Source organism: Mytilus edulis, chromosome 5 (genome assembly GCF_963676685.1).
Source record: "Mytilus edulis chromosome 5, xbMytEdul2.2, whole genome shotgun sequence".
NCBI lineage: Eukaryota > Metazoa > Mollusca > Bivalvia > Mytilida > Mytilidae > Mytilus > Mytilus edulis.
The window spans coordinates 36,029,783-36,057,057 of record NC_092348.1 but is presented as its reverse complement, the minus strand read 5'-3'; the positions used below and the strand labels follow the sequence as shown (position 1 = coordinate 36,057,057).

Below are 27,275 nucleotides of genomic sequence, written 5' to 3'. Positions count from 1 at the left end.
GATTTTTCACCGATTATCGAAATCTTTTCTATCGGTCATACGCACAATCTGTCTTCTCTTTCTCAAGACATCCCTGGATTTTACTGATGCATCCGCAGTTTTCACAACAGGTGCCAGAAGTAGAACAGTAACTCCACTCGCGAACAACCTTATTCATTACGATTTTGGCATCGAAGTGTTCAATTTTATAAAATTGAGAATGGAAATGAGGAATGTGATAAAAAAAAAACCACCATAGAACAGACAACAGCAGAAGGTCACTAATAGGTCTTCAATGCAGCGAGAAATTCCAACTACCAGAGGCGTCCTTTAGCTGGCTCTTGAACAAATATGTATACTTGATGTCTTCTTTGTAGTGTATTGTAAGTATGGTAAATTTTTTCTGAATTTCATTCTGCATAATTGTTGATTTTCTAAGTTTTTTTCATTTTCCTTGGTTTCTTATTCAACAATGTTTTGACAAAGACTTTTTTATGAATTGTTAAACATTTACTTCGTCCTTTTAAGATCGAATCCGTTGTTGTATTGAGTCATGTTATATGCACATTTCTCTATTTATAGATAGTGCATGCATAATATTGATGTCGTCATCACCTTGTTACTTATACATTTCTCTATTTATAGATAGTACATGCATAACATGGATGTCGTCATCACCTTGTTTTATAGATTGAACGTCTACAAATTATCTTAAAATCCTCAAACGTTTCAATTATACTAGGCTAATAAATTTGTCATGCTTTTTCAATACTAGTTGGTTTATAATTTGTCTGGGTCACAAATACAGCTGTGATAAGGACAAATAATAAAATGGAAAAAGTATTATTTAAAGCGAATGCAAATGTATAATACAGAACACTGAACTACGTTTTGCCTCTTAAATTCAGCTTTCAAGTTGACATGCATAACTAGAAATATTAAAAACAATTATCAAATATTTATAAACATGGTAAATTACTCAAACATAGCTAAAATATTTGTTAAATTGTGTAAAATCATGTAAATTGTGTTAAATTTATCCTTTTGTTAAAAGATAGCAAAAAAAAACGAAGGACATTAAAACTCATCAACGGAAAATAAATTGACAACACCATGGCCAACGAGGAAAAACAACCATCAGACAACCAATAGTACACGAAACAAAACACAGAAAACTAGACTCAGCAACAAGAACTCCAACAAAAACGTGTGATCGCAGGGGCTCCGAAAAGGTAAACAGATCCTGCTCCACATGTGGTTCCCGTCGTTTTGCAAATTCTAATTCAGTACGTCACATTCAGGGAAGAGGGGACGTGATTGTTGTTACGACATGTGAAACAGATCCGCTATCATCTATAAAATGGATATTCCATAACGGACAACAAACTTGCTGCAATCTTTTTAGTTCGCCAGAAGACCTGAAAGTATGATTCATTTAGTTCCTGGAACAGACCATGCATCATTGATCATCTCTTTGTAAGTTAATTTAGACCGTATTTGCATGTTGATTTGATATTATAGGTACAAAAATGATGTCAAAGAACCCCCAATTTGAAAATAACAATTGTATTACACCCTTATTGCCCTTCTAAGAATATTATAACAGTTGTAATCTTAAACTTAGTAGAAAATGATGTTTTGCAGGAAAGGTCTTCAAAATATTTGCAATTCTTTATTTTTAATCACATTCGATTAATATTTTAGATATGATATTATGCTTAATACAGTATAATTGTAAAGCAATGCCTTAATCATATCAATCCCAGTTGCTTTATAATTGGCCTTATAAAGACAGATATGTTCTTGATTTTGACATACATATGAATCTGTTAAGACAATAACAATCAAAACCTAAGAGTAAACAAAGACTTACGAAACCAAAGGACATGTACATATACAGTTATAAATAATAATTAAGAAACAACACGAACTCCCCTCAAAACAATGAAAAACATGGAGTGAAATCAGGTGCTCAGGAAAGGTATGCATTTCTTGCACCGTATACGGCACCCGTCGTGTTATTTCTTTGTTCAGTTCTATAATGATGTAAGTTTATTATGACTGAGGAAGAATATCAGATATGATCTCTGACACACTGTTATCGTAATGGCCAATAAGAGATTAATCAGCTTAACAACCATTACCCATAAAATAAAAATGTAAAAGGTTTCACATACAAATGGAGAGCAAAAATATAGAACAAAGGACATTCTGGGCGTTTGAATCATATATCTTCAGCAGCTTAAAACACATTTGTGTGTGAACAATTTAGTGCTGACTATAAGAATGACAATAGTATTGCGGGTTTGTTTGTTCGGTTGTATTTTGGGGGGGGGGGGGGGCGGGGTATAGGGGATAAGTTAGAGCGAGGTTAGATGGAATAGTTTCCCGTAAGATTACAAAGTTGTATTTTAAAAGAAAAAAAGTTCGATAGAACACTAAAAAAATACTCTATTTTATGAAAGGGCAGACTAGAATATGTCAGATAATAAAGACGAGGTAACCTAGAGAACACTAACAAAACTAAGATTTCTCAGCTTTTTCATTTTTAAATTCCAAAATAAATAAATATTTTTGATAAAGAATTACGGGGGAGGAAGTGAACAATGTCTTCTACTTTTCTAGGTTTAAATATTTTTATGAATAGAAATCAAATGTGCCTTAATTATAATTGAAAATTAGTAAATGGAAAAAATACCCAACTAAAATACACTTTCATTTTAATATTGGTAATATCACTAATCTTTTAAGTTTTGTGTGTCAAACACACCATTTCTGTAATAATGACTCCTTACTAAGATATTTCACTTCATCCATTTTTTTCTGCATTTTATTATATTGTGAATTCTTAGTATTATTATATTAAAATGTAGCCTTCATTTATATTTAAAAACAACTGAATCTAAAGCCCGATAATATATCAAACATTTTTGTTTCAATCTATCCGTGTTCAGGACTTTAACAATCAACGTAAACACGCCTTGAAAGTAAAATGCGTACTCGGCTGTCTGTAATCGAACATTTTAAGACTCCTTCCTAAAAAAAACAAGCCGGAGTTGGGGGTTCAGAGATGCAAATTAAATACTTAATTCAATATTTTATATTTTTGTGTATGGTTTATGACCCCTTCTGTGGCCTGTCAATTACGAAATGTGCAAACTGCAATAGTATCAAAGCAGCACAGACAATGAATAGTAGAGATATAATTTTGTACATATATCAAGGGGAAACTTCTTGCAAAGCATTATTGTTCATAGTTCTTTATTGTATTAAGTGGAAAAAGAGAATTTGGTGAAAATAAAATCACTATTTTTGTAGAAAATTCACAGACCTTTGTACATAGATTTTTGTTATGTTTAGCATGGGATCAACACAAGGGTACATTATCCTAAAAAATCTATTTAAAAGTATTTGAAACTACCGTTTGCTTTGTTAATTGTGCCTTCAATTTCAAAAATTAATATAAAATATCTCGTAGCTTCATACTACTAATTGAGAATAAAACAAGTATAAAAGTTTAAAAAAGAAATTCTTAGATTAAACACCTACATTTAACTTTAAAAGGTCATAACAGTTTAAAACAATACAAATCTACACGCACAAAAAATATACCTAAATTTCAACTGGTTATCAACCCGAATCGCTATAAGAACATATATAAGCTCACCTGTGTCGAGGGGTCGTGTGAGGTTCATGTATTGTCTTGGAGTCCGCAATTACAAAAATATCTTTTCTGAAATTACTTGACAAAATGTTACCAAATGATTTTTCAAGAATTAATGAATCTAGGAAAAACAATATTCATCAACAAACATGACCACTGTCTGTTAAAATGTATTCGAGTTTTTAGTAACATCCGATTCCATTGAGTATGTAGGAAAAGGTCATATCTTTGGTTAGCTTGTTTGTTAGCTTAACCGTGAATTTATTATTAGGTAAGGTATACAACCCTCCTTTCGAAGTAACCTGGTCCTACAGACAGAAAGATATGTCATTTGTCGGACTAGTCTACCCTTAAAGAAGGGTAGTTTACATAACCTAACAATGACTTTTCTGTTCAGCAAGCAAGATAACCAAAGATATTCCCTTTGTCTACACACTCATTGAAATCGGCTTTAATATTGCAAAAGTTCAAGCAATTACGGAAAACTTACCCTGTAAAAAAATCAATAGGCCAATTTCTATCTACCTTGCACATTTCAGAAAATTCAGATCAGATAACAAAACTGGGTCCAGCAACATTTATAAGCAAATTTAAGATTTTGACACTCACAGTTTCCATTCACCGCAAATATTCTCGTTACAACGAATCATTTTAAATACAAGAATACCAGTTGCAGCCTTTTGTTTATCTTTTAATATATGTATACGGATAAAGTTATGAACGGCAGCAGGGTCACCAGGGTGAGGAATCCATGTCATCTGAGATGAATTCCAAGCATAGATCCAGAAAGCGACAGATAATCATGACATTAAAAACGCTCTCTTCTTTTCGTCTTTTTTCGAACAAATTGACACCTAAAAAGAAGTATATAGTATTGTGGAATTTTTAACTTGTGTTCAATTCATTGGTTACACCTTTTACTAGGATAACAATCCTGTCAAGTATGAGCCGGGTAAAATATTTCAGAAAAGAAGATGGAAATGTGAAAGTTTCCGTGCGTCAGGTGCAACAGCATACGAACAGCTAACATGCCTCGTCAGGGTGGAAGCTAAAAAATCCACGAAAATTTGATTGAAAACCTTTATTCGTTCAGACAAAGTTATTGAGATTTTGTTGAGGATTTAACCATCTACGACAACTAGAATTTATTTTTAGAATTTACAGCTCTTCTATAAATATATGCAAAGCAAACCATTGATCAAATTGCTTACTATGATTGTTTGGATTTTTGTAAACGACAGGTAAGTAGTCTGTTTACTATATGTATATACTAGAATTTGTTTGGACAATAAACATTAACTTTAATTCCTGTCAGTTTGTAATTGTCCAATCGAATCCCAGTATGTATTGAAACTTCGCCTACCTATTGTTTGAAAACATAGCAAGCAAGTCAATCAAAGTTTTTGTGCATGCTTTTATAGAAGAGCTGTACTATATGATGCAAAGAAGCGTTTAAGTCTTTCGCCAAAAAATACTACAAATTTCTTTTTGTCTTATGTAAACTTCCGTACCATTTCCTTCCATTCATGATCATTAAATTGAACTGTAAAATATTGCTTGGTACCTCCTTTATAAGTCTTATGTAAACATAATTATGACAATAACTATATATTTTCTGAGCATTTTTGTGTTACGCTTACTGAAACAGTTTAGAGGGTCAACTTTTAAATGGTTTACATATGAACCCATAAGAAACAAAATGAAAAATCTCAACTGTTTTCTTCCATTTTTTAGGAGTGAAAACGTCAAACATCATCATTTTCGTCTTTCGTTACAACTTCAAATGACCACCAGCACCAGTCAGGACCGAATCATCAGCACAGAACGTTTTCTCGCAGGACAACCTTACACACCGTGTTCTAGTCACACACAGACTGTAAAATGCTAGATGTAAACATTTAATTTACTTTATGTTTACTGTTTCCTTCTAAATTACTCAAAGATAAAATGTTGATAACTTGGTACTCTAGAAAGCGTTTTCATCCACATAAGACTCAGCAATGACACTATAATCAAACAAAATGGATCACCACTCTCTTAGTACAAAAATACAACAGAATTGAAGACTAAAAGTTTGAAAGAAACAAACTGTTATGGTTATTCATTCCTGGTGATAGGAAACCCCTATAGTGTATATAAAACTTCTACATTTCGTAAACATATTTTTTTTATGAAAATATCGATGATATTTAAAGTCAATATAAGCGTGCTGAATGCTAGAAAGGTTATAAACTCAGAGGAGATCCTTGTTGCAACGAAGAAACTAATGAAAATGGTCCTTTAATATTTTTTGATAAACAATATTCTATAATTGACAGTTGCTTATGTGAAGAGAAACATCTAAAGGTCTGGGTAACCGGTGATAACATAAGGTAGTGGACATTCTGGTTGACTACAACATTTTCCCGCTGATGCTGGGTTCCAATGACAAACGTCAGGAAGATCCCATTTGGGACATCTGAAATGGAATAAAAGTTGTTTATATATCTGTAAATATTTTGTGTTCTACTCATATATCTGAACAGATTACATTTGTTTTAAATATCAAGTTTTCTAAGTAAGAAATTATCTATTCTAATAAAATCGGTTTGCAGAGTTAAAGTGACACATAAAAGCTAAGTTTCTCTCTACAATTTCCATAAGGTGATTAACCCTGAAGTTTCAGCATTCCATAGGGAACAACTTTTGTCTATTTTTTTGTTTCTTATTGTTGAACACATATCAACAAAGACATTTAAGTCTGTGTCATATATTGCCATACATGTAAAAAATGACAATCAGGGTCAGTTCGCGAGAGAGAAAAAATAGACGCCAAAATATTCGAGCCTAACTATTGCTAACTATTGCTAACTTTCTGTGCAGCAACATTCAAGAAGTGCATGTATGTGGAGCCTATCAATGATATTGGATACATTATTCCAGAGCTTGCATTTTCTATAATGATTTCCTAGATAGAGGATTGTTTATAATAAACAGTGAAGCTAAACTCTCAATAATTTCAATTCCAATTGATATCATCCCTTCACTGATTTAAACTGAGGATAATAAAAGTGCTTTAGACCAACACAACTTTCAAATTACTGTCAACCCCGTTTTAGCGACCACTTACGGAAGAGCAAAAAAGTGGTCTATAAAACATGTGGTCTTATAATACAGCTCCAATTTATATGAAATGCAACACAGAGGAATCGAAAAAACAATGGTCTTATAAAAAAAGGTTTTTACTAAATACAGTTGATTTTTTAAGCAGGCATGACTGTTTCCATTTTTTGAAGCATATTGGTTATTAACACTACTTTTCCTTAATGTTATAATCGGCTCTGTAGTCGTTTTTCCCTACTAACATAGTCATTGACAAAACTTTCTTAAATTATTAAGATACTAAAAATCTAACTCCCGCAGGCAAAGTTGATCTTATATTCTTGAGGTTCTTATTGCATATAATTCTTCACTAGCTCTATAAATATTGTTTAACTTTTAAATATTTGGCTTAAAGCATTCCTGGTTGTTAAAAATCAAGAAAAGCACAGAAAAATGAAGAAAAAAAAGCAAGTGCTCTGTGTACTGTCTTTTGATTTTAAAATTTTGTTTGTTGAAGTTACCCAAAATTCTATGAAGGACCAACACAGTTGATTAATAGCTCTAGCATGTATCGTTATGTGTACTGCTACAAATAATAACAAAGCTATCCGAATTATAAGTGGAAAAATTGTTGCAGCATTGACAAAAAGTAATTCAATTAAAAGTATTATATTTACAATGTACATCCAAGGCCAAAAGAATTAAGAAAAGACAATGTCCTCTAATACGCTATCCTTTCTTGAAGAGATAGAAAGATAAAATATCAAGCAATGTATAAGTTACAGACAACGAAGGCCAGGACAGCATAAGTTTATAATTATGAGCTTAACGATTAATGCATAAACATAAAACAAAAAATCTTTTTTGTATGCCCCAACTACGGTAGTAGAGGGGCATTATGTTTTCTGGTCTGTGCGTCCTTCCGTCTTTCCGGTCGTCCGTCCGTCCGTCCGTCTGTTCGTCCCATTTCAGGTTAAAGTTTTTGGTCAAGTTAGTTTTTGAAGAAGCGAAAGTCCAATCAACTTGAAACTTAGTACACATGTTACTTATGATATGATCTTTCTTTTTTTAAAACAAAATTAATCTTTTGACCCCATTTTCATGGTCCACTGAACATAGAAATTAAAAGTGTGAGTTTCAGGTTAAAGTTTTTGGTCAAGGTAGTTTTCGATGAAGCTAAAGTCCAATCAACTTGAAACTTAGTACACATGTTCCCTTTTGGTTGATCTTTTTACTTTTTAAGGCCAAATTAGATTTTTTACCCAATTTCACAATCCATTGAACATGGAAAATGATAATGCAAGTGGGGCACCCGTGTACTTTGGACACATTCTTGTTTTAAGCAAGGACCGATTTAACAACTGATGTGTGGTAAAGGAACTTATCTCCTTTTAAAATAAGTAACAAATACAACCAAACTGCCTTTACAACTAAGGAACAGTGGTGTCCCTTCATTTTTTGAATAACTGCTGTAATAATCTCAATTGAATTCAAAGAAATTATTATACTGTTATAATTACACTATGGATATAAAATTTACAGAAATATTTTGCTAAGATCGGTAGATATACTGCACATAATGTGATTACATTAAATTTTTCATTTCAATGAACATATTTGTAGCACAGACTTCTTTGTTATTAAAGATTTTTGTTGTACATTCCAAAAGTAATCAGACAGGAGTTTAAAATGTTTATCTATCTTTTCAATGACTATAGTTATATGTTTCAAATAACTCAAAAAGAAGTAGGGGTCATTAATATATAATGCATGCCAAACAAATGGATTATCTTTAATTTTTTGAATGATGTAAACGAAATTCTAAAATTGTTTCTTTATAGATATAGGTGGGTGACAAGTTTTAAAGTGCCTTCTCTGGGTACCATTTATGTTTCAATGGAACAGTCCTCATTTTGACATCTATAAAAAAAAACCGAAAGTCCTGTTCCTCTGTCACTGTTTTAATTATGATCCGCAGTGGTTATAATCATAAGATCCTAATTCGAAATATAAGCTCAAAGTACGGCCCATATGGGGGTTTATTCGAGTTTACTTCTGTTACTTGACAAATACTACTTACTTTTCTTTACATTGGTATTGACCATTCATGGCATCAGTACAGACACAGATTACCGTACAACCATCAGATCAGGTTTCCTTAGATGGATTTGAAAATTTACAATCTCAAAGAGGAAAAACGTATATAACAATATGTAAATTTTCAAAGATTTTTTTTCCATATCAAGTAATTGTTTTAACTATGATTCACAATGATTGTGGCCATTAAATCCTATTTGAACTATTTACTGAAAAATAGGGACCATTGGCCTAATCAAATTTACTCCTTTTTCTTAGCAAACATTACTTACTTTTCTTTACATTGGTATTGATCAGCCTTGGCATCATTACAGATACAGCTAAACTGACAACCATCAGACCAGGTTTCATCCTGCTTATATTCCTTTCCACCATAATTACATATTGCTGAAAGTAAGGATGTTTAAACTGCAATGTAATAGATTATTTTTACAAATATCATACTGAACCAGTACAATATATACCTTAGGCTTATATACCTTATAAAGTACAGACAACAATTTTAGACAATTTTTCACTTGAATGATGTCACTGATAGATATATGAATATATTAACAAAAAATATGAATTAGCCAGCAAATATCCTGAAATTTAATTTATTAAATTGATGTTTAGCTGCTACAATTATTGGGCATATATAGTTATATCTAACTTACCAAATTCTTCCTAGCGTGTTGTTTGGGACTTATAATCTGAAACGTTTCAAGGTTAGTAGTTCTCTTCGTGCACTCCAGATTTCTCCACTGGAAAAAACTAGTTACCATGATTTAGCAAAAAGTGTGGGAAAGTTGGGTTAAACACTTTCGATCAATCAATTGACACATCGTTAAATGAAAACTCACGTTTAACTTCAATAACAAAATCTGGATGACAGCATCGAGCAGATTTCCCTACAAGTTGCCAGTTTGGTGGAATATTTGGATATATTGGACATCTACAATCAAAAGTTAATTTTATAATTTCATATTTGAAATTTATTCTTATTTTAATTCTTATTTTGCAACATAACAAATATACATAAGACTGTTTTGTTTTATTCACAAGCCACTATGTGTCAAATTAAAAATAAGTGAATATGCAATCAATATAATAAGTGCAACTCATGTTTTGATAATCTTTAAATGTGAATGGCTGATAAATATCTTCACAAACATGAACAAATACAAATGCATGAATATCTCAAACTTGACTAACTATTTACAAGGTTCACAACAAATGTTAAAGGCAAATATTTCTTCCCAAACATAAATGAAACAAATTGGTGAATGAGTCACAAAATCAAATACATTTACGTCTTCAAATGTAAAATCTGCCTTTTGTCAAATGGTTGGGAAACTATGGTCCCTTACTTTGTAAATATTGCAGTCATACCTCAACTCTAAATAGCTAATCAAGTTTTCATGTAAAAAATACTTACAAAAAAACACAATTGTAGAGACCGTTGACACAGGTACAGTTCTTGTCACAGCCATTCGTCCAATGAGCATTATGTTGGTAAGAAACTCCATTAAATGTACAACCTTTAGCTGTAATACGTTCAAAAGATATAGTTGTCAAAAATTCTATAAACGTTATTAATTTTCAAGAATGCCATTTTAGACAAACCATTGATTTCTCCATGGTAAGTGACAAACAATCAAATTCAAGTAGAAAGTACAACATTAGCTTTTGGTAACGAAGTAACAGGATTCTTAAGAAATTATATTATGTTCGATACTCTTTTTTTGACTTTTTGCCAGATATTTGGAATCTTTACTGTATACGTATAGGATCAAAAGATCTTTTGGCCACTTACCCTTTATTTTGTATCATAATTTAATTACATAATCATTGTTACAAAAATCCATTTACGAAAATTCTACTATTTAGCTGAAAAACATAAAATCTCTAAAACCTACTCCATATATTTTTCTAAAAAAAACTATATGTAGTTGACACATACATTTTTGTTTTACTGATAGAAAATACTCATATGGTCACCGACTTCATTGTTTTGTCTAACAACCAATTTGTTACCTTGTTAGTAGTGAACACCTTCAAAATGCAACGTTTTTCGGCCTGTAACGCGATGACATTTCGATAATTTCGACGTTTAGTAGGTTATTTAAGGAACACAACTGTAAATGTTGTATACTGTAAAAACGAAGTCGGTGACCTTATTATTATCTTTATTTTGCATCATTACAACACAAATTTATGAATCAACAACATATAGATTTTTAAGAAAAATCTAAAGGAAGTTTTTAATAGCTTTGATGATTTTAAGACAAACTTAAAAAGGTTTTTCGCCAATTACGTGTGCCGTTTATTCAAACTTTCTCCCATTTTGAAAGAATTCAATCAGTTATATTACAAATAATATATGAGATAAATGCGTTATTTTTCGATTTTCAGTTGTAGTTGAACGAGCCAAAGTTATGTGCCAAACTTTACTGAAATCTGTGACAAAACTCATTTATTGTAACATAAAAAAAATTATTTGTATCTAAAAGACACATCATTTTCATTTAATTGCTATCTAAAAGACAACTGATTTATATGTAATTGTTATCTAAAAGACACATGATTTATATGTTAAGTGAACGATTCATTATGTAATTGTTATATAAAAGAGACATGATATATATGATCTTCTATGTTAACTGAAGGATTCGTTATGTAATTGTTATCTAAAAGACACATGATTTATATGTTAAGTGAAGGACTCGTTATGTAATTATCATATAAAAGACACATGATATATATTTTAAGTGAAGGATTCATTATGTAATTGTTATATAAAAGAGACATGATATATATGTAACACTCAGAAACGTGTCCTCCCCCCCAAATGTGTCCGATTCCCCCAAACGTGTCCACTTTGACGTCACTGAACTGCAAAACATGTCTAGTATAAACATCGCCAAAGCGTGTGATTTGTATAAACGCCCAAACGTGTCAATTTCCCAACAAACCCCCAAACGTGTCCAATCCCAAAAATGTGTCCATATCAAGCGTTATTTGGTTATTGCTATTCCATTAATGTATACTAATTTTACCATTTCATTGAAAATAGAGATAAGGTACTTTTTTAAACCAGTCGAAAAAAACTGGGTGAAAGTGGGGGCGTCATTTCGGCTATGTCGTATGTAAATTGTAAGCAAACATGTTTAGTTAAATTGTACAGTTAACGAATGAATGTGTCCCTTTCTCTGCACGTTAAAATTTGTATGTTCTCTTTAAATATTGTGAAACACCGGCAACTGGACGATCAACAGTCTAAAGTAAATTTATACAGAACAAATTTAAAAAAAATAAAAGCTTGTAACCTATGTTCTCTCTAAATAAGCATGAAATACTTGCAACTGGACAATACGCAGTCATCAGTTTAAAGACAATTTAAACAGAATAGAACAGTAAAATCATTAAAGCATGTATGTTCTCTAAATATGCATGAAATACTTGCAACTGGAAATACGTTATCATTTTTACTGTTATATGCGGGTATGTCTATTGTAGAATAAAGGATCATGGGAAAACTGTATTTGTTTACGTTTTGAAAATATCAAGTTAAAGGATTTTGAGTTAAGTTTTAACATATTTTCATTGTGATATGTCTTTATAATATACAAACATAGCATTAAAGTTCAAATAAGTGTTATAAAAGCATCATAATATAGCATATCGATTATTGAAAGCGATCCATTTTAACTATAGATGCGATGAATTATCACTGTTAGTGCAGTCATTATTAATGTAGAATTTTCAAAGATGCGAGGAATTTTTATTGTAGAATTATGTGATAAATGTACTTGCAACAAATGAAAAAAAAAATAGTTGATGACTTTAGGATTTATGATACATGTATTTTCAAATTGAAATACAAACTCCTCATTCATTCTTCATCAAATATATAGCTTTTCAAACTTGTAACAAAAGCGATTCTCAAAATGTCATATTGTATTCTTCAGATTACGTTTCTCCTTGATTTTAACTTATATAGGGAATCACTGGAAGGTGACAGCAGCGGGCCCTCTTAGGCAGTCAGTGGGCCCCTACTTATGAAAAATTCTAGATCCGCGAATGGATACTACCGCAGAGGTAAAACCATGCACATTTGGGTTATTGTACACGAAATGCATGCTACAATTGATTTTTGTTGATTTTGGACCCTTTGGAATTTTATGTGGGCTATTTCAGCAACTAGGCAAATAATCCCCAAACTAGCTACACGGTTAGATTCAGCATGTCAACGAATTCCAAATATCTATATTAAAGGACTTTTGTCTATAAATTTGGACCCCACACAATTGAAAAAGGGACCAAAAATATAAAAAAAAAATGCATGCATCGGATACATTTGTTATTGAAGGCATGACTGCAACAATAGGATGAATATACAAAAATATCTTATTCTTGGGTCTCATTAGGGGGTTCTGATCCCGGATCCCGCTTACTGTTTTTTCAAATTCCCGTATTCAGCTTATTGTTTTGTCAGATTCACGTATCCCGCTTATACTATGCAGTTCTAATTTTTATCCGTGTCCCGCTAGACTTCATTTCCCGTTTTTCACTACACAATCATTTGACTTTCACCTGTCACGCTTGCAAAAAATCGGCAATACAGCGTGACGCTTATACCCAAATGCGACCCACTATTTTACCCTATTTTGACTCATATTAAGCTCATAATCAATATATTAAAAAAGTAGCGTAGATTTTTATATCCCTTTTTATCCCGTCTCGTTTCGTTTTTGAGCCATATATAGATGTCGTATGTGACAATGAGACAACTCTCCATCCGAGTCACAATTTATACAAATTATACGTCAAAATACGGTCTTCAACATGGAGTCTTGGCTCACACCGAACAGCAAGTTATAAAGGGTTCCAGTGTAAAACCTTTTAAACGGGAAAACAAAGGTGCTATCTATATCAAGATGTACGTAATTAGTGGTGAAGTGTCCTGGAAATGGATAAAAAAAATAAGGATAAAGATCCCGATACGCTTTATAAGAAACTAAATGGAATACATTTGAAATAAATGTTATTTCTATTGAATTTATTAGAGTGTTCTAAAACCAAACTTTCCTCCGTAAGTTAAATTTTATCAAATCTTTCTCTTACTTTATCTATTGTTTGAGCAAGTCGGCTAAATTAAGGCTTTACAGCTAATTTCCTAATGCATGTAAAGCAAAACTTTGGTTGGCTTGCTTGCTTTGTTTGTATAATTGTTTATACAAACTTTGTAAATAAGATTGACGTTTTTAAACAATATGAATAGGCATAGTTTAACCTGTATTTTTAATATTTGAATTAAATTGGGTGTTATCATAATGATAATCCAATAAAAAAAAGCAAGCAATCAACTAAAGTCTTGCTCTACATGCTTAAAGAAATGAGCTGTAATAGATAAGAAAAATAAAATTGTACAGTGAAAATGCACCGCATATACAATAATAATGATTCGCTCCACAGTGAAAATGAAAGAATAGTATCATTATTTGACAGTAAACATGACTAGCCTTACGAAATCATCATATTGGAATTTAGTTAAATATGAAGAAACTGAATGGCAAAACATATTCTACGTTATACAACTTTAATAATTGTATTACAATGAATATTTTTTACTGCAACAACATCTAACCTGTTAGTTATAAAGCACCTGCACGATCTGTTCGTGAAATGTCCTAAATATTCACCTATTTTGGTATATAGTTCACAGCTCTTACTTTGTTTTATTAGTATTATGTATTTCTGAACATATACATTTTAACTAATTTTCTTGAATTTCTTTAAAAATTAAAAAAAGTTCGTCTGTTTATTTATCATTCTACAATAGACATTTATGGCTTATACAGTAAAAACAAGTGAAACTGCGAGCTACTGCTCACTGATGATACCCCCGCCGCAAGTGGATAATATTAATAGTGTAAAAATATGCAAGTGTTTGGTAAACAGGAAGTTGTCGAGTGATGAATCTGAAAACGCATCACACGGTATAGCTGACTTATGTAAATCCTGAAACCAAATTTCAGAAATCCTTGTATTGTAGTTCCTCCTGATAAAAATGTGACGAAAATTTTCAACTTGGCTATCATGTGTAAAATGATACAAGTGTTCGGTAAACAGGAAGATGTCGAGTGATGAATCTGAAAACGCATCACACGGTATAGCTGACTTAGATAAACCCTGAAACCAAATTTCAGAAATCCTTGTATTGTAGTTCCTGAGAAAAATGTGACGAAAATTTTCAACTTCAATGGCTATCATGTGTAAAATCATACAAGTGTTCGGTAAACAGGAAGTTGTCAAGTGAGATCAATCTGAAAACGCATCACACGGTATAGCTGACTTAGATAAACCCTGAAACCAAATTTCAGAAATCCTTGTATTGTAGTTCCTGAGAAAAATGTGACGAAAATTTCAACTTGGCTATCATGTGTAAAATCATACAAGTGTTCGGTAAACAGGAAGTTGTCAAGTGATGAATCTGAAAATGCATCACACGGTAAAGCTGACATAGATAAACCATGAAACCAAATATCAGAAATCCTTGTATTGTAGTTCCTGAGAAAAATGTGACGAAAGTTTCATGGGACGGACTGATAGACGGACGGACTGACGGACAGACTGACGGACAGACAGAGGTAAAACAGTATACCCCCCTTTTTTTAAAGCGGGGGTATAATGATATTTTAGGATCCGTACTTTACATACACTGGTACTTGCAACTTGACAATACGCTATCAGCAGTTTAAAAAATGAATTTATACAGTACAAATTAAATTTGCAATTACGGTAACCACTAATAACTGGCGTTGATCACATAACATTTATATAAATAAAAAGAATCTATAAAACCAATGAATGAGATATTTGGCACTGGACGTTATGGCTCTTGATCGTGTGTCTTTAGTGATGCTGGAAACCTAAAATTTATATATATAAAAAAACGGATAACCAGTTTATGATTTGATGAATTTTTGAAATAAACACAAATTCAGATGGAGAGCTATTAATTAAAAGTTTTAACAAATGCTGCTTATCGCCCGCCAGGCAATATTCAGATAGATATAAAAAGCATCATCGGAGTTTATAAGTACAAAATAATTTACAAAGTCAACAATTAATTTAACTCTATAATTAGGTGCAGGTTTGCTCTAAATGAGTTTGAAATACTTGCAACTGAACAATAAGCAATTTCAGTCAAAAATTAATTTCACAATTACAGATTAAATTTTGAATTATGATATTCATTAAAAACCTACATTTAATCAACTAAAGCTAATAAATGAAAACTTTGTCACCTGTGTCCCTATCATAAAATTGTAGTAAACATTATCAGAGATTTTATTTAGGAGATACATGTATTAACGCTAAAAGACACGAGACGATCTGGCGTTAAATATTGGACACGTTTTGGTGAATAACATTTATCGGACACGTTTGGGGGTTATGAATTCGGACAAATTTGGGGAATATTGTACATTGTGGACACGTTTAGGGAGAGAAGACACGTTTGGGGGAATCGGACACGTTTGGGGGGAAGGACACGTTTGGGAGTGTTACATATATATATAGGATCCTTTACTATAGATAATTTAGCTGATCTGTAACAATAACATCTTCATGCCTTATATATCATGTACTGTAGTACGCCGCTAGATTAAAACTGACGTGGAAAGGTAACATATGGCCACCGAAAGCTCTTTATTTGAGAGCCCAGGTGGTCGTGTGGTCTAGCGGGACGGCTGCAGTGCAGGCGATTTGGTGTCACGATATCACAATAGCATGGGTTCGAATCCCGGCGAGGGAAGAACCAAAAATTTGCGAAAGCAAATTTACAGATCTAACATTGTTGGGTTGATGTTTAGACGAGTTGTATATACATTATGTACACAGCCATGTATCACCATCATTGATGGCGATCCGATGGATACATCTGTTGTAGGGTTGTCACTGACTCAGACGTACTTATGAATATAATTATTTTCTGTGACTGTATCTTACATTAATTTGTAGGATCCTTATATATATATAGAGCCTAGGTTGTAGTGTGGTCTAGCGGGACGGCTGCAGTGTGATGTTTAGACGAGTTGTATATATATATATATATATATATAGGTACGTCTGAGTCAGTGACAACCCTACAACAGATGTATCCATCGGATCGCCATCAATGATGGTGATACATGGCTGTGTACATAATGTATATACAACTCGTCTAAACATCAACCCAACAATGTTAGATCTGTAAATTTGCTTTCGCAAATTTTTGGTTCTTCCCTCGCCGGGATTCGAACCCATGCTACTGTGATATCGTGACACCAAATCGCCTGCACTGCAGCCGTCCCGCTAGACCACACGACCACCTGGGCTCTCAAAAAAAGAATGACACACATATGTACACAGCCATGTATCACCATCATTGATGGCGATCCGATGGATACATCTGTTGTAGGGTTGTCACTGACTCAGACGTACTTATGAATATAATTATTTTCTGTGACTGTATCTTACATTAATTTGTAGGATCCTTTACTATAGATAATTTAGCTGATCTGTAACAATAACATCTTCATGCCTTATATATCATGTACTGTAGTACGCCGCTAGATTAAAACTGACGTGGAAAGGTAACACATGCCCACCGAAAGCTCTTTTTTTGAGAGCCCAGGTGGTCGTGTGGTCTAGCGGGACGGCTGCAGTGCAGGCGATTTGGTGTCACGATATCACAGTAGCATGGGTTCGAATCCCGGCGAGGGAAGAACCAAAAATTTGCGAAAGCAAATTTACAGATCTAACATTGTTGGGTTGATGTTTAGACGAGTTGTATATATATATATATATATGTAAAGTGAAGGATTCATTATGTTATTGTTATCTAAAAGAGACATGATATATATATTAAGTGAAGTATTCATTATGTAATTAATATCAAAAAGACACATGATAGATATGTTATGTGAAGGATTCATTATGTAATTGTTAACTAAAAGACACATGATATATATGTTAAGTGAAGGATTAATTATGTAATTGTTAACTGAAAGACACATGATATATATGTGAAGTGAAGGATTCATTATGTAATTGTTAACTAAAAGACACATGATATATATTTTAAGTGAAGGATTCATTATAAAATGGTTAACTAAAAGACATATGATATATATGTTAAGTGAAGTATTCATTATGTAATTGTTTACTAAAAGACACATGATATATATGTGAAGTGAAGGATTCACTATGTTATTATTATATAAAAGACACATGCTATATATGTTAAGTGAAGGATTCATTTTGTAATTGTTATATAAAAGACACTTGATTTATATTTTAAGTAAATAATTCATTTTGTAATTGTTATATAAAAGACACTTGATTTATATGTTAAGTAAATAATTCATCATGCTATTGTTATATAATCAATAAATGGTATATATATTTAGTAAAGGATTCATAATGTAATTGTTATATAAAAAGAGACATGATTGATATGTTTGGTAAAGGATTCATTATTTAACTCAAAATGAAAGTGTACATATTTTTTTTTAATCTTAATGTTAAAGAAAGTTGATGACGCATAGGCAAAATGTCAAATGTGTTGTTAAAATTACAATTGAAAATTAACTTACGTGTTGGTGTTGTTCTTATATGTCCTGCAATAATAAACACAGAGAGGTAATTTAATATTGTCTAAACTTGATATTAAAAGTAAATCAATCTCTTTGATTATCAATTCATATTATGAGTACTAAATGCAAATTATTGACGATTGTTTAAATAGTTTGTTATGTTCAAAACCAATTGACATGTTTCTCAATTAACTGCTTTTATACTCATTTATCAATTTTCCTTTATCTTTCTTTAATAATTTTGCAATAACTGTCCAATAGTTCATATTTTACACGTATGCATGTTTAGATTGAATGTTGAGAACGAGAGTTAAATTTCATAACAAAAGAGATCGTTAATGTATATTAAAACATAAAAAGAGTTGAATTTTATGATCAAATATAATAATACTTTAATAACCTATTAAAACTGGAATAACGATTTGAAGATAACGTTTACATATAAATTGAATAAATGCGAGTGTCGAGTTGACCGAAAGAATGTAATGTTTAAAGGTTAATCTAATTAAAGAAAATTGATATAAAAACTAAAAAATAGATATCCAGGTTTACTAATGATTTTTACTATAAACAATAAACATTGCTTAACAAAGATTTATAAAAATCATTTTGTTATACAGCTTTATTTAAACCTTACCAAAGAGCTAGTGTTTGTTATATAATGGTTTATATGGTTTATATGGTTTAAATGTGCCAATTGCACGATAAGTGAGGGTTTTATTTACATATCCGTTATTGAACTTCGTTAGTCTGAATAAAAGTTACAGAACCCTAGATTGAAGTGTGAGTTTTGTCATTACTAAAAGCCTGAAGAAACCGGCTTTTACAAAATCTTTATCAAAGGAAAAAAAAAATCTCTCCCTCTTTTTTTTCGGCTGTCCCAAATCAGGAACCGCTAGTCTTTGTAAATCTTTCAGAGTAAAGTGTAGCGTCCATTTCTTTAGACTTTTGCAAACTATTGTTCAGAGACTATTTCATTATGGCATCCGTGTACGGGAACTTTTTCGCTGAGTTGAAAACAAGATAAAGAGGATGTTTATTGTCTTAATCGAGTCACGAGTGTTATGTTATATTTAATGCATTCATCGTTTCCATTCTCAATTATATTATTTAGATTTTATACATGTTTGGCATCTGTTAATCATGTTAATACAAACTATTTATTAAATCATAAGATTTTGCATGATTGCCAAGAGAAAACTGTCCACCTGAGTTCAAATGAAATGGTTATAAACAATTATGGTCAAACATACGACCTTCAACAGTAAGAAAAACAAATACTGTACTTTACATGGTATTATCTGCTTTAAAAGATCCAGATCTTTGATATGTGAAACATTTAAATTCAGTTAATAACGGTTTAAATTATAACAAAACATTTTACAAACACAAATATGGCTAAAAAAAGGGATATTCCTTTATGTATATTTCCAAAATGTAGCTACATTCTCGTCCACTTTCCACTAAACGTAACTTCTCGTCCACTTTTCACTAAACGTAACCTCTCGAATTAGATTTATCACAGTGTTTGTACTAACATAAGCACCATGGCGGGCGCCACATGTGAAACAGTATCTACTTATCCTTCTGGAGCATCTTAGATCACTCCAAGCTTTGACCGGTTCGTGTTTTTCAGTTTTTGGGTTCTTTGTTGTGTTTTGTGTAGTTTTTGGGTTCTTTGTTGTGTTTTGTGTACTGTTGATTGTATTCTTCTTTTTTACTCATTACGTTGTCAGTTTATTGTTAACTTATGGGTTTGTATACTAGTATCCCTTTGTTATCTTTCTCCTCTCTTTTAATAAGTATTAAGACTGTTCACAATAGTAATAGAAATCAGTTGATGCAGTACATGTATTTGTAGGACATAGCCATGCTGACTGACATATAGACAAGCAGTTTGATTACATAACTAGTAAACGGTAACACCGATTAGTTAGAAGGGCCCTAGCTAAAGGTATATAAAGTGACTACCTGAACACAGGTAACATGTCTTTTGGCAATTGTCTCTTGCCCAATCTTTGAATGCAGCATTTGAACAGATAGCGTCTTTCTGGGAGCTACATATTGCTGGTTGTTTGTCATGACATCCTTTTTGAGTGGTTGCAAATAATTCATTACCTTCAAATTAATTAGACTGTTTTAACAGTTAGTTTCAAAGTCATGAAAATAAATAATTATACTTGTGAGATGAGATGTTATGTATTTATAAAGGGATTAATATTAATTTGCCAAATTTAAGTTCTGAAATATGTCCGTTGTCAATTTTGTGTATGCAGCATATGTATAGAAAACCTCTTTCTGTGCGCTACATATTTCTCGTTCTTTGTCATGACATCTTTTTTTAACAGTTGGAAATAATGTATAACCTATAAATAAATAACAATGTGTTTTGCAGTTCATTTCAAATTGATGACAAAAAAAACCACTTCTTTCGACATGATCTTGATGATATGGTATATATACATTTTAGGAATAATAATAGTTTGCAAGCGCAAAAATCAAGTTCTGACATTGTTCGGCTAAATTCAAGACCATGCAATACGTCGCAAATGTTATCAGCTCAGCATATCCCCTTCGTAACGTAATGTATTGGCAATCAGGAAAAGGGTGTCCGACAGATTTGAAAACAACAGGCACAATACAACTATTCAGTGCTAACTAAATATTCTAGACCCTTGTTCCTAATGCAGAAATAAAATATTCAGGGTATCAGTTATATTGTGTGACAGATAAAACTGTGCTTAAAAATAAACACCATCATTGTTGTATGTACTGACAGAATGATAAACAGAATGAATAAATGAGGTGATTCGAATAATACCTTGACTGCATGAGAAGGTTTTTGTTTTAAATATATAAAAATCCCTGTACATTTATCATGTTTATAGCTTTTGCAATGAAATTATTTAAGAAATTTTATACGAAATATAATTGACGTTAATATTTCATATATCTAACATAATGCTCAATGAATAAAGATAAACTACTAACTATTTTCTAAAAACTAAAAGTGCATGTTAAAATTGAATAATGAGATAATTGAAAGATAAGCAGCCTTTGATATCCTATAATTATTTTGCTCACTAAAGTTTTTTTTTGTCTAAAGTTTGTCTTTTGCTTTAAAATATTTCATGTATACTAAATAAGTGTGGACACAAATCAGTGTGGATAGTATCCAGTAATCTGAGAGTAAAACCTCAAAAAGTAGAAATCACAAAAATACTGAACTCAGAGGAAAATCAATTTGGAAAGTCCATAATCACAAAAAATGATAATTCCAGATTCAGATATTTATAGATCTTAATTTACTGAACAATTGAACTGCTTTATACTGTCTCCCTATTGATATCGATATTTGAAATAAATAACCAAAAAAAGCAAAACTTTTTTTCTTTCAAAACTGCATTTTACCCTGATGTTCTATTTAAGCCACAGTGGCTATGTTTCTTGACGTACAAGAAATGTTTACAGTTTCTCTTAATCAACTCAAAGATAATAACAAAAACTGCAAACTGTCCTTAACTTCATCAGTTCAAGGGCAATAACCTAAAAATATGTTATCGAGCTTGACTGAATATTTCAGGACAGACATGTCTTGCCCTAAAAAACACTTAAACATTTGCAGACTTGCTCAAATACATATTGTACCTTGGTTTTAGATATATTAGCCACTTTTTACTCCTATCTTAGCCATAGCAGCCTTCTCATTAAGAAACATGATATAAAGGAAAAATTGTATACTAGATACCCTAAGGATCATTCGGAGAACATAGTCAGCACCTCAGGAATAGACTACCTTAGCTGTATTTGGAAAAACTTTTAGGAACTTTTGTACCTCTATGCTCTTCGACTTTGGCCTTTTTAACATCTTTTTATTCGAGCGTCGCTATTGAGCCTTTGTTGCCGAAACGCGCGTCTGGCGTAAATACGAAATTTCAATCCTGGTATCTATGATGATTTTATTTAGCTTGCATTACTTTAGTAGTTTTAGAAGAGAAGATTTTTTTTTTAAAGTAAACAGAAATGATGAACAAATTGTGTAAAATTGTTTTTAATGGACAACATCTTAGCCGATTTACAATTTTGGACATTTGATCTTACTTTGCTGAAAATTTTTACTATTTACAGTTTATTTTTATTTATGATAATATTCGAGATAATAACCAAAAACTGCAAAATTCATTAAAATGATCAATTTAAGGTCAATAACCCAGAAATCTGATGTCTTATTCATCGGTAGTTTTTGACCTAATGAACACTTAAACCTGTGTTCGAATTGCTCTTACATGCAATGCTTCAGTCTTTGAGATATAAGCCAAAACTGCAGTTTATTCCGTTGTCCTTTTTTCCATGGCGGTCATGTTCTTTGACAAAACATACAATAAAGCTCACAAGTTATACTAACGACCATAACGACGTTAAGCCTAAGTTTGGTTGAAATTTGTTTAGTAGTTTCAGAGTAGAAGATCTTTGAAATAGTTAACACTGGTCGGACTACTATGGTCGCCAAGCGATGGCAAAAGCTAAAAGTAGCAAAAGACAATCCTCAGAAGAGTTCTAGTAAGAACAATAATATACCAACATTATAACTGAGAAATGACTGCAATACAACAATTTTTCGCTTACTTTAGAGGGGAGACAAACGTGAAAAAGTTACCAGACCCTTCATATATTGGTCCCAAAAAACTCTCTGTTTGGATAGTACATCACTTTAAAACCAACTGAATTATTGGTGATGGTTCCAAGAATATACATCAAATGTACATCAAAACATCAAAAACAAATAAATATTCAAACAATCGTGTAGATAGCATTTAAATATGTTTAACCATGACTAAACTAAAATCCTTCAAGGTTCTCTAGTAAGATGACAAAAATGATATCGACAAATGAACATATCATATATATATGAGTTTCAATATCAATCTCACCCAACCCACCCCTTTTGTTATTCCCTTACGTTTTACTTACATAATGCAGAGCTATTAGGAAAATTATCAAGAGCCCAAGAATAAAATAATCCTGATCATGCTTCGTCTCCAAAGGCACTACAGTTCTTGACTTTGTCAACACACACAGGTTCTGTGAAACAATTGTGTGTAAACGTAGGGACAGAGCTGTAAGATTCACATTATCAAAATGTTGTAATCAGAGTCTAAGGGTTTACAATGGTGTAGATATCAATTAAAGATGTTGGAACAAAGCATTTCAATTCTATTCGTTTATTTTACATACAATATAAATACAACCCGAACCCAACCTTTTGTTATTCTATTACGTTTTTACTTACACAATCCACAGCGTCTTGGACAATTGTCAAGAGCCCATGTATGAAATATTCCTAAACATGCATCGTTTGGAAAGTCCTTACAGTTATTTAATTTGTCAAAACACGATGGTTCTGTGATATTATTTGTTGTTGTCGTTGGAACAGAAGTGTTATCTGTAACATAAAAAAATCAAGCTTCACATTATATAAATGCTTTAATAAAAGTCTAAGGGTGAACATTGTGGGTGGTTATGGTCTTAAATATTGTTATGGAACATTAAACTGAAGATTCATTTTCAAACGAGGAGATGTTATATGTTTGACAATGAGACAACTATCTACAAGAGTTAAAATAAAGTGGAGGTAAGTAAGTAGAAGCGACCATACGGGCTTCTCTAGTGCAAAAAAATATAGTGAGATATAAAACAACCCAGCATGGAAGTAATTAACCGATCTAAACCAGAAAACTACTTATTTACCACAAAATAATTTATGAAGTAAAATATAACAGACACGAACCAACGACAACTACTGCAATACATGCTCTTGAATTATACTGATATATAAAGACAAACAAAAGAACCACACGACTGTTGTAAAAATATCTACTAGAAACCACCAAGGGATTAAAATTAAATTTAAATTTATTAAATGGTATATATTCAAAACATTAAGAATGTATAAAAATGAGTTCACGCAATCGTAGGACTTATAACAGAACTTAGTAAATTTTTTAATGAGTATTTTAATTTTTTTTGTTATATAGTTTGAACTTATCACTAAGTAGTAAAGTCAATATATTTTTGTTAGTGAATGGTATATATAAATAGCAGCAGAAGGGCTATGCACATTTATTGCCAACTTTAATAAGTAGGATACATAATTTCTAAGTGAAGGTTTAAGTAAGGAAAGGAAGACGATTTTTATTGTTATCTTGGTATGAATAGAGACTGTTTGGTCACAATATTTTTAAAAATATTCTTGGCTATCTGAAGTGTCAACTTTGTGCAGATATTTTACTATTTCCTTAAAAGTGTACACTCACAATTATAATTAATCAGATTAAAATACTGAATAGAGTTTGTTGACTGCATGCGTTTTTGAACAGGTATAGAGAAGTTATAAAAACTATTCATCTGGCCATTGAATGTATGAAAAAAGTACAAAACACACTAACATGACTAGCATGAAAAATAAAATAAGGAAAATTATTATTGAGGTAAATAACATGTATTTCAATATACTAGCGACATATTTTTATTTTAACAATTTGTTTAAACTAAAGCGATTTTAAGCAATACTTAATTTGAACATGCTATATGTAGTATGTTTCCATTTTACAATGTATAACAAGTGCAATATTTTTGTACATGTTACAAAATGTACAAAATCGCAACTTGAACACGACAGATAAAACAATAAGTGTTTCGTGACAATTTAGGTTTACCAATGTAAAATATTTATCAAGAAGTATCAAAGTTAAATATATTATACAATGAATTAGATAAACTATTTATATCGAAGAACAAAACTCGAACTTATATTTACAATAATTACCTTGTGGGTTTGACATCGGAGCAACTGTTGTATGAACTGCTGCAATCGAAAGTGTCACAGTCTGGAAGAGAGCGACGGTGCAAATTATCCAAGCCTTAGTGATGTTCATCCTTTGCTTTATAAAAATGAAATACTGGTTAGCCTAAATATACCAGTGCCTTTTATTCTCTTGCCCACGTAAATGATTCCATTCGACAAAGTTATAATTTCGGGGTTATAGTGTAGACGATATGAACAGAGAGGTCAGAAATTTAAATACGGTACTATAGATCTAGAATGATTAAAAACTGTATACATGTGATTGACCATCCAAATAAATCTATTGAACCCGGAAACGTAAGTTATCTTGTCTTACGTACCGGAATTATTCTAACTTTGGAAATAAGAACACATTAAATAAATTACGTAATAATTAAATAAAATTTGTTAAATTACTGCTGCTTGATATATTTCAGAATGTAATATATATATATATATTTCTCTAATTCTATGGAAATGTATCCCTTTTTGAACCCATTGTATTAAAAAATTTAATCAACGTGTGGTTGCTGGTGATCTCAGAAGATCATTGGATGATTTTAAGGGTCATGACCTTTTTGGCTGACTGGATGAACCAAAATATGTGGTTAATGAAATTGACAACTTCGTGCAATGTGAAAGGCACTCGAAGGGGGTTTTCGGTAAACAAAAAAAGAAAATGTCTTTTTAATCATTAGAGAAACAGATTCTTACATAGTTACTCGTGGATTCTCGGATTTATCCAATCTCGATAGTTAAATTATAAATTTTAAAGTACTCGCCGAGGCGTTTCGAACTTGAAAATTGATAATATAACTATCTCGATTGGATGAATCCGATAATCCACTGGTATCAATGTAAGAATCTATATATATGTATTTATATAAAACATAAAAGGTTAGTTGCGAAATAAATAAAAGTATTCTTATGTATATATACTTCTTATTAATCAAGTTCCACTATTTCTTCGCAAGTCGTCGGGTTGTTCAAACTGCCGATAGAGATATCAAAATATCTCAACTTTCTGAAAGGTTTTGAAGATATTTTTAAAAAAATAAGTGGAAGAGGGGCGAAAGATGTCAGAGGGACAGTCATGCAAATTCACAGATCGAAAATAAACTGACAACGTCATTTATACAAAAATCAAAATACTAAATAGAAATAATAGTTCACAGGACACAATATATAAAACTAAAGACTATGCAACACGTAAACAACCAAAAACTGGTGGTCATCCCAAGTGCTCCAGGAAATCAAACAGATCCTGCTCCACATGTGGTACCCGTCGTGTCGCTAATTGTATTACAAAACCGGTAATTAGTGTTATAGTCGGTAAGACACATTCATGAAAATGGAAGGGGTTTGTAGTTCCAATATAAGGAACGTATCTGATATAATATGTGAAACAATACACCATAACGGTCCAACAACTCGTCCGTACAGTTTACGAAGGGACGATTTCAACTGCAACTATTGGTGTAAAAGATTCCTTGTGAGCAGCAATCCTCTATCTAGGAAATCATGATAGAAAATACAAGCCCCGTACTATCAATTAAATTGGAAGGTAAATAATCCGTATGCAGGCGTTGCAAAATTGTTGAAGTTATCTTCTTTACGTAAAGTTTTGTTTTCATTCGACCTCCCCCCTCTTTCTCATGTCAATTGCTAGTAGTAATCAAAGATATGAGGCGGACTCAACTGTATCTGTTGTATCCTTTATCTCTAATTCGATGGGACAGATGCGTTCAACATAGTCACTAAATTTGGAATTATTAAGTGAGAGAACATCATCTATATAGTGAAAAGTAAAGTTAATGGATATTCAATTTGCTAACTTCTTATCTTTCTCATGAAATAATTTCTCCAACAGGCAACTAATTGGAGTCATGACTTTATTGGAACACTACTTATACATCTACGGATTTCAAATGTTTGGCTTGAGCGTTCCTGATGAAGGTAAATCCAGAAAAGCGCTTCGGACGCAATA

The 27,275-nt window shown here is 31.8% G+C and overlaps 1 protein-coding gene across 1 annotated transcript; it reads right to left on the bottom strand.

Moving 5' to 3' along the window:
- Positions 1 to 5,983: 5,983 nt before the first annotated feature.
- On the bottom strand, positions 5,984 to 25,488 carry LOC139525069 (protein kinase C-binding protein NELL2-like). The gene is made up of 8 exons (XM_071320247.1): positions 25,271 to 25,488; positions 23,735 to 23,887; positions 20,416 to 20,562; positions 18,445 to 18,468; positions 10,239 to 10,347; positions 9,664 to 9,755; positions 9,094 to 9,208; positions 5,984 to 6,101 (listed from the first exon to the last, which is right to left on the bottom strand). Exons 1-8 carry the CDS (start codon positions 25,377 to 25,379, stop codon positions 5,984 to 5,986), a joined length of 867 nt encoding a protein of 288 aa, XP_071176348.1. The 5' UTR covers positions 25,380 to 25,488.
- Between the last annotated feature and the right edge of the window lie 1,787 nt (positions 25,489 to 27,275).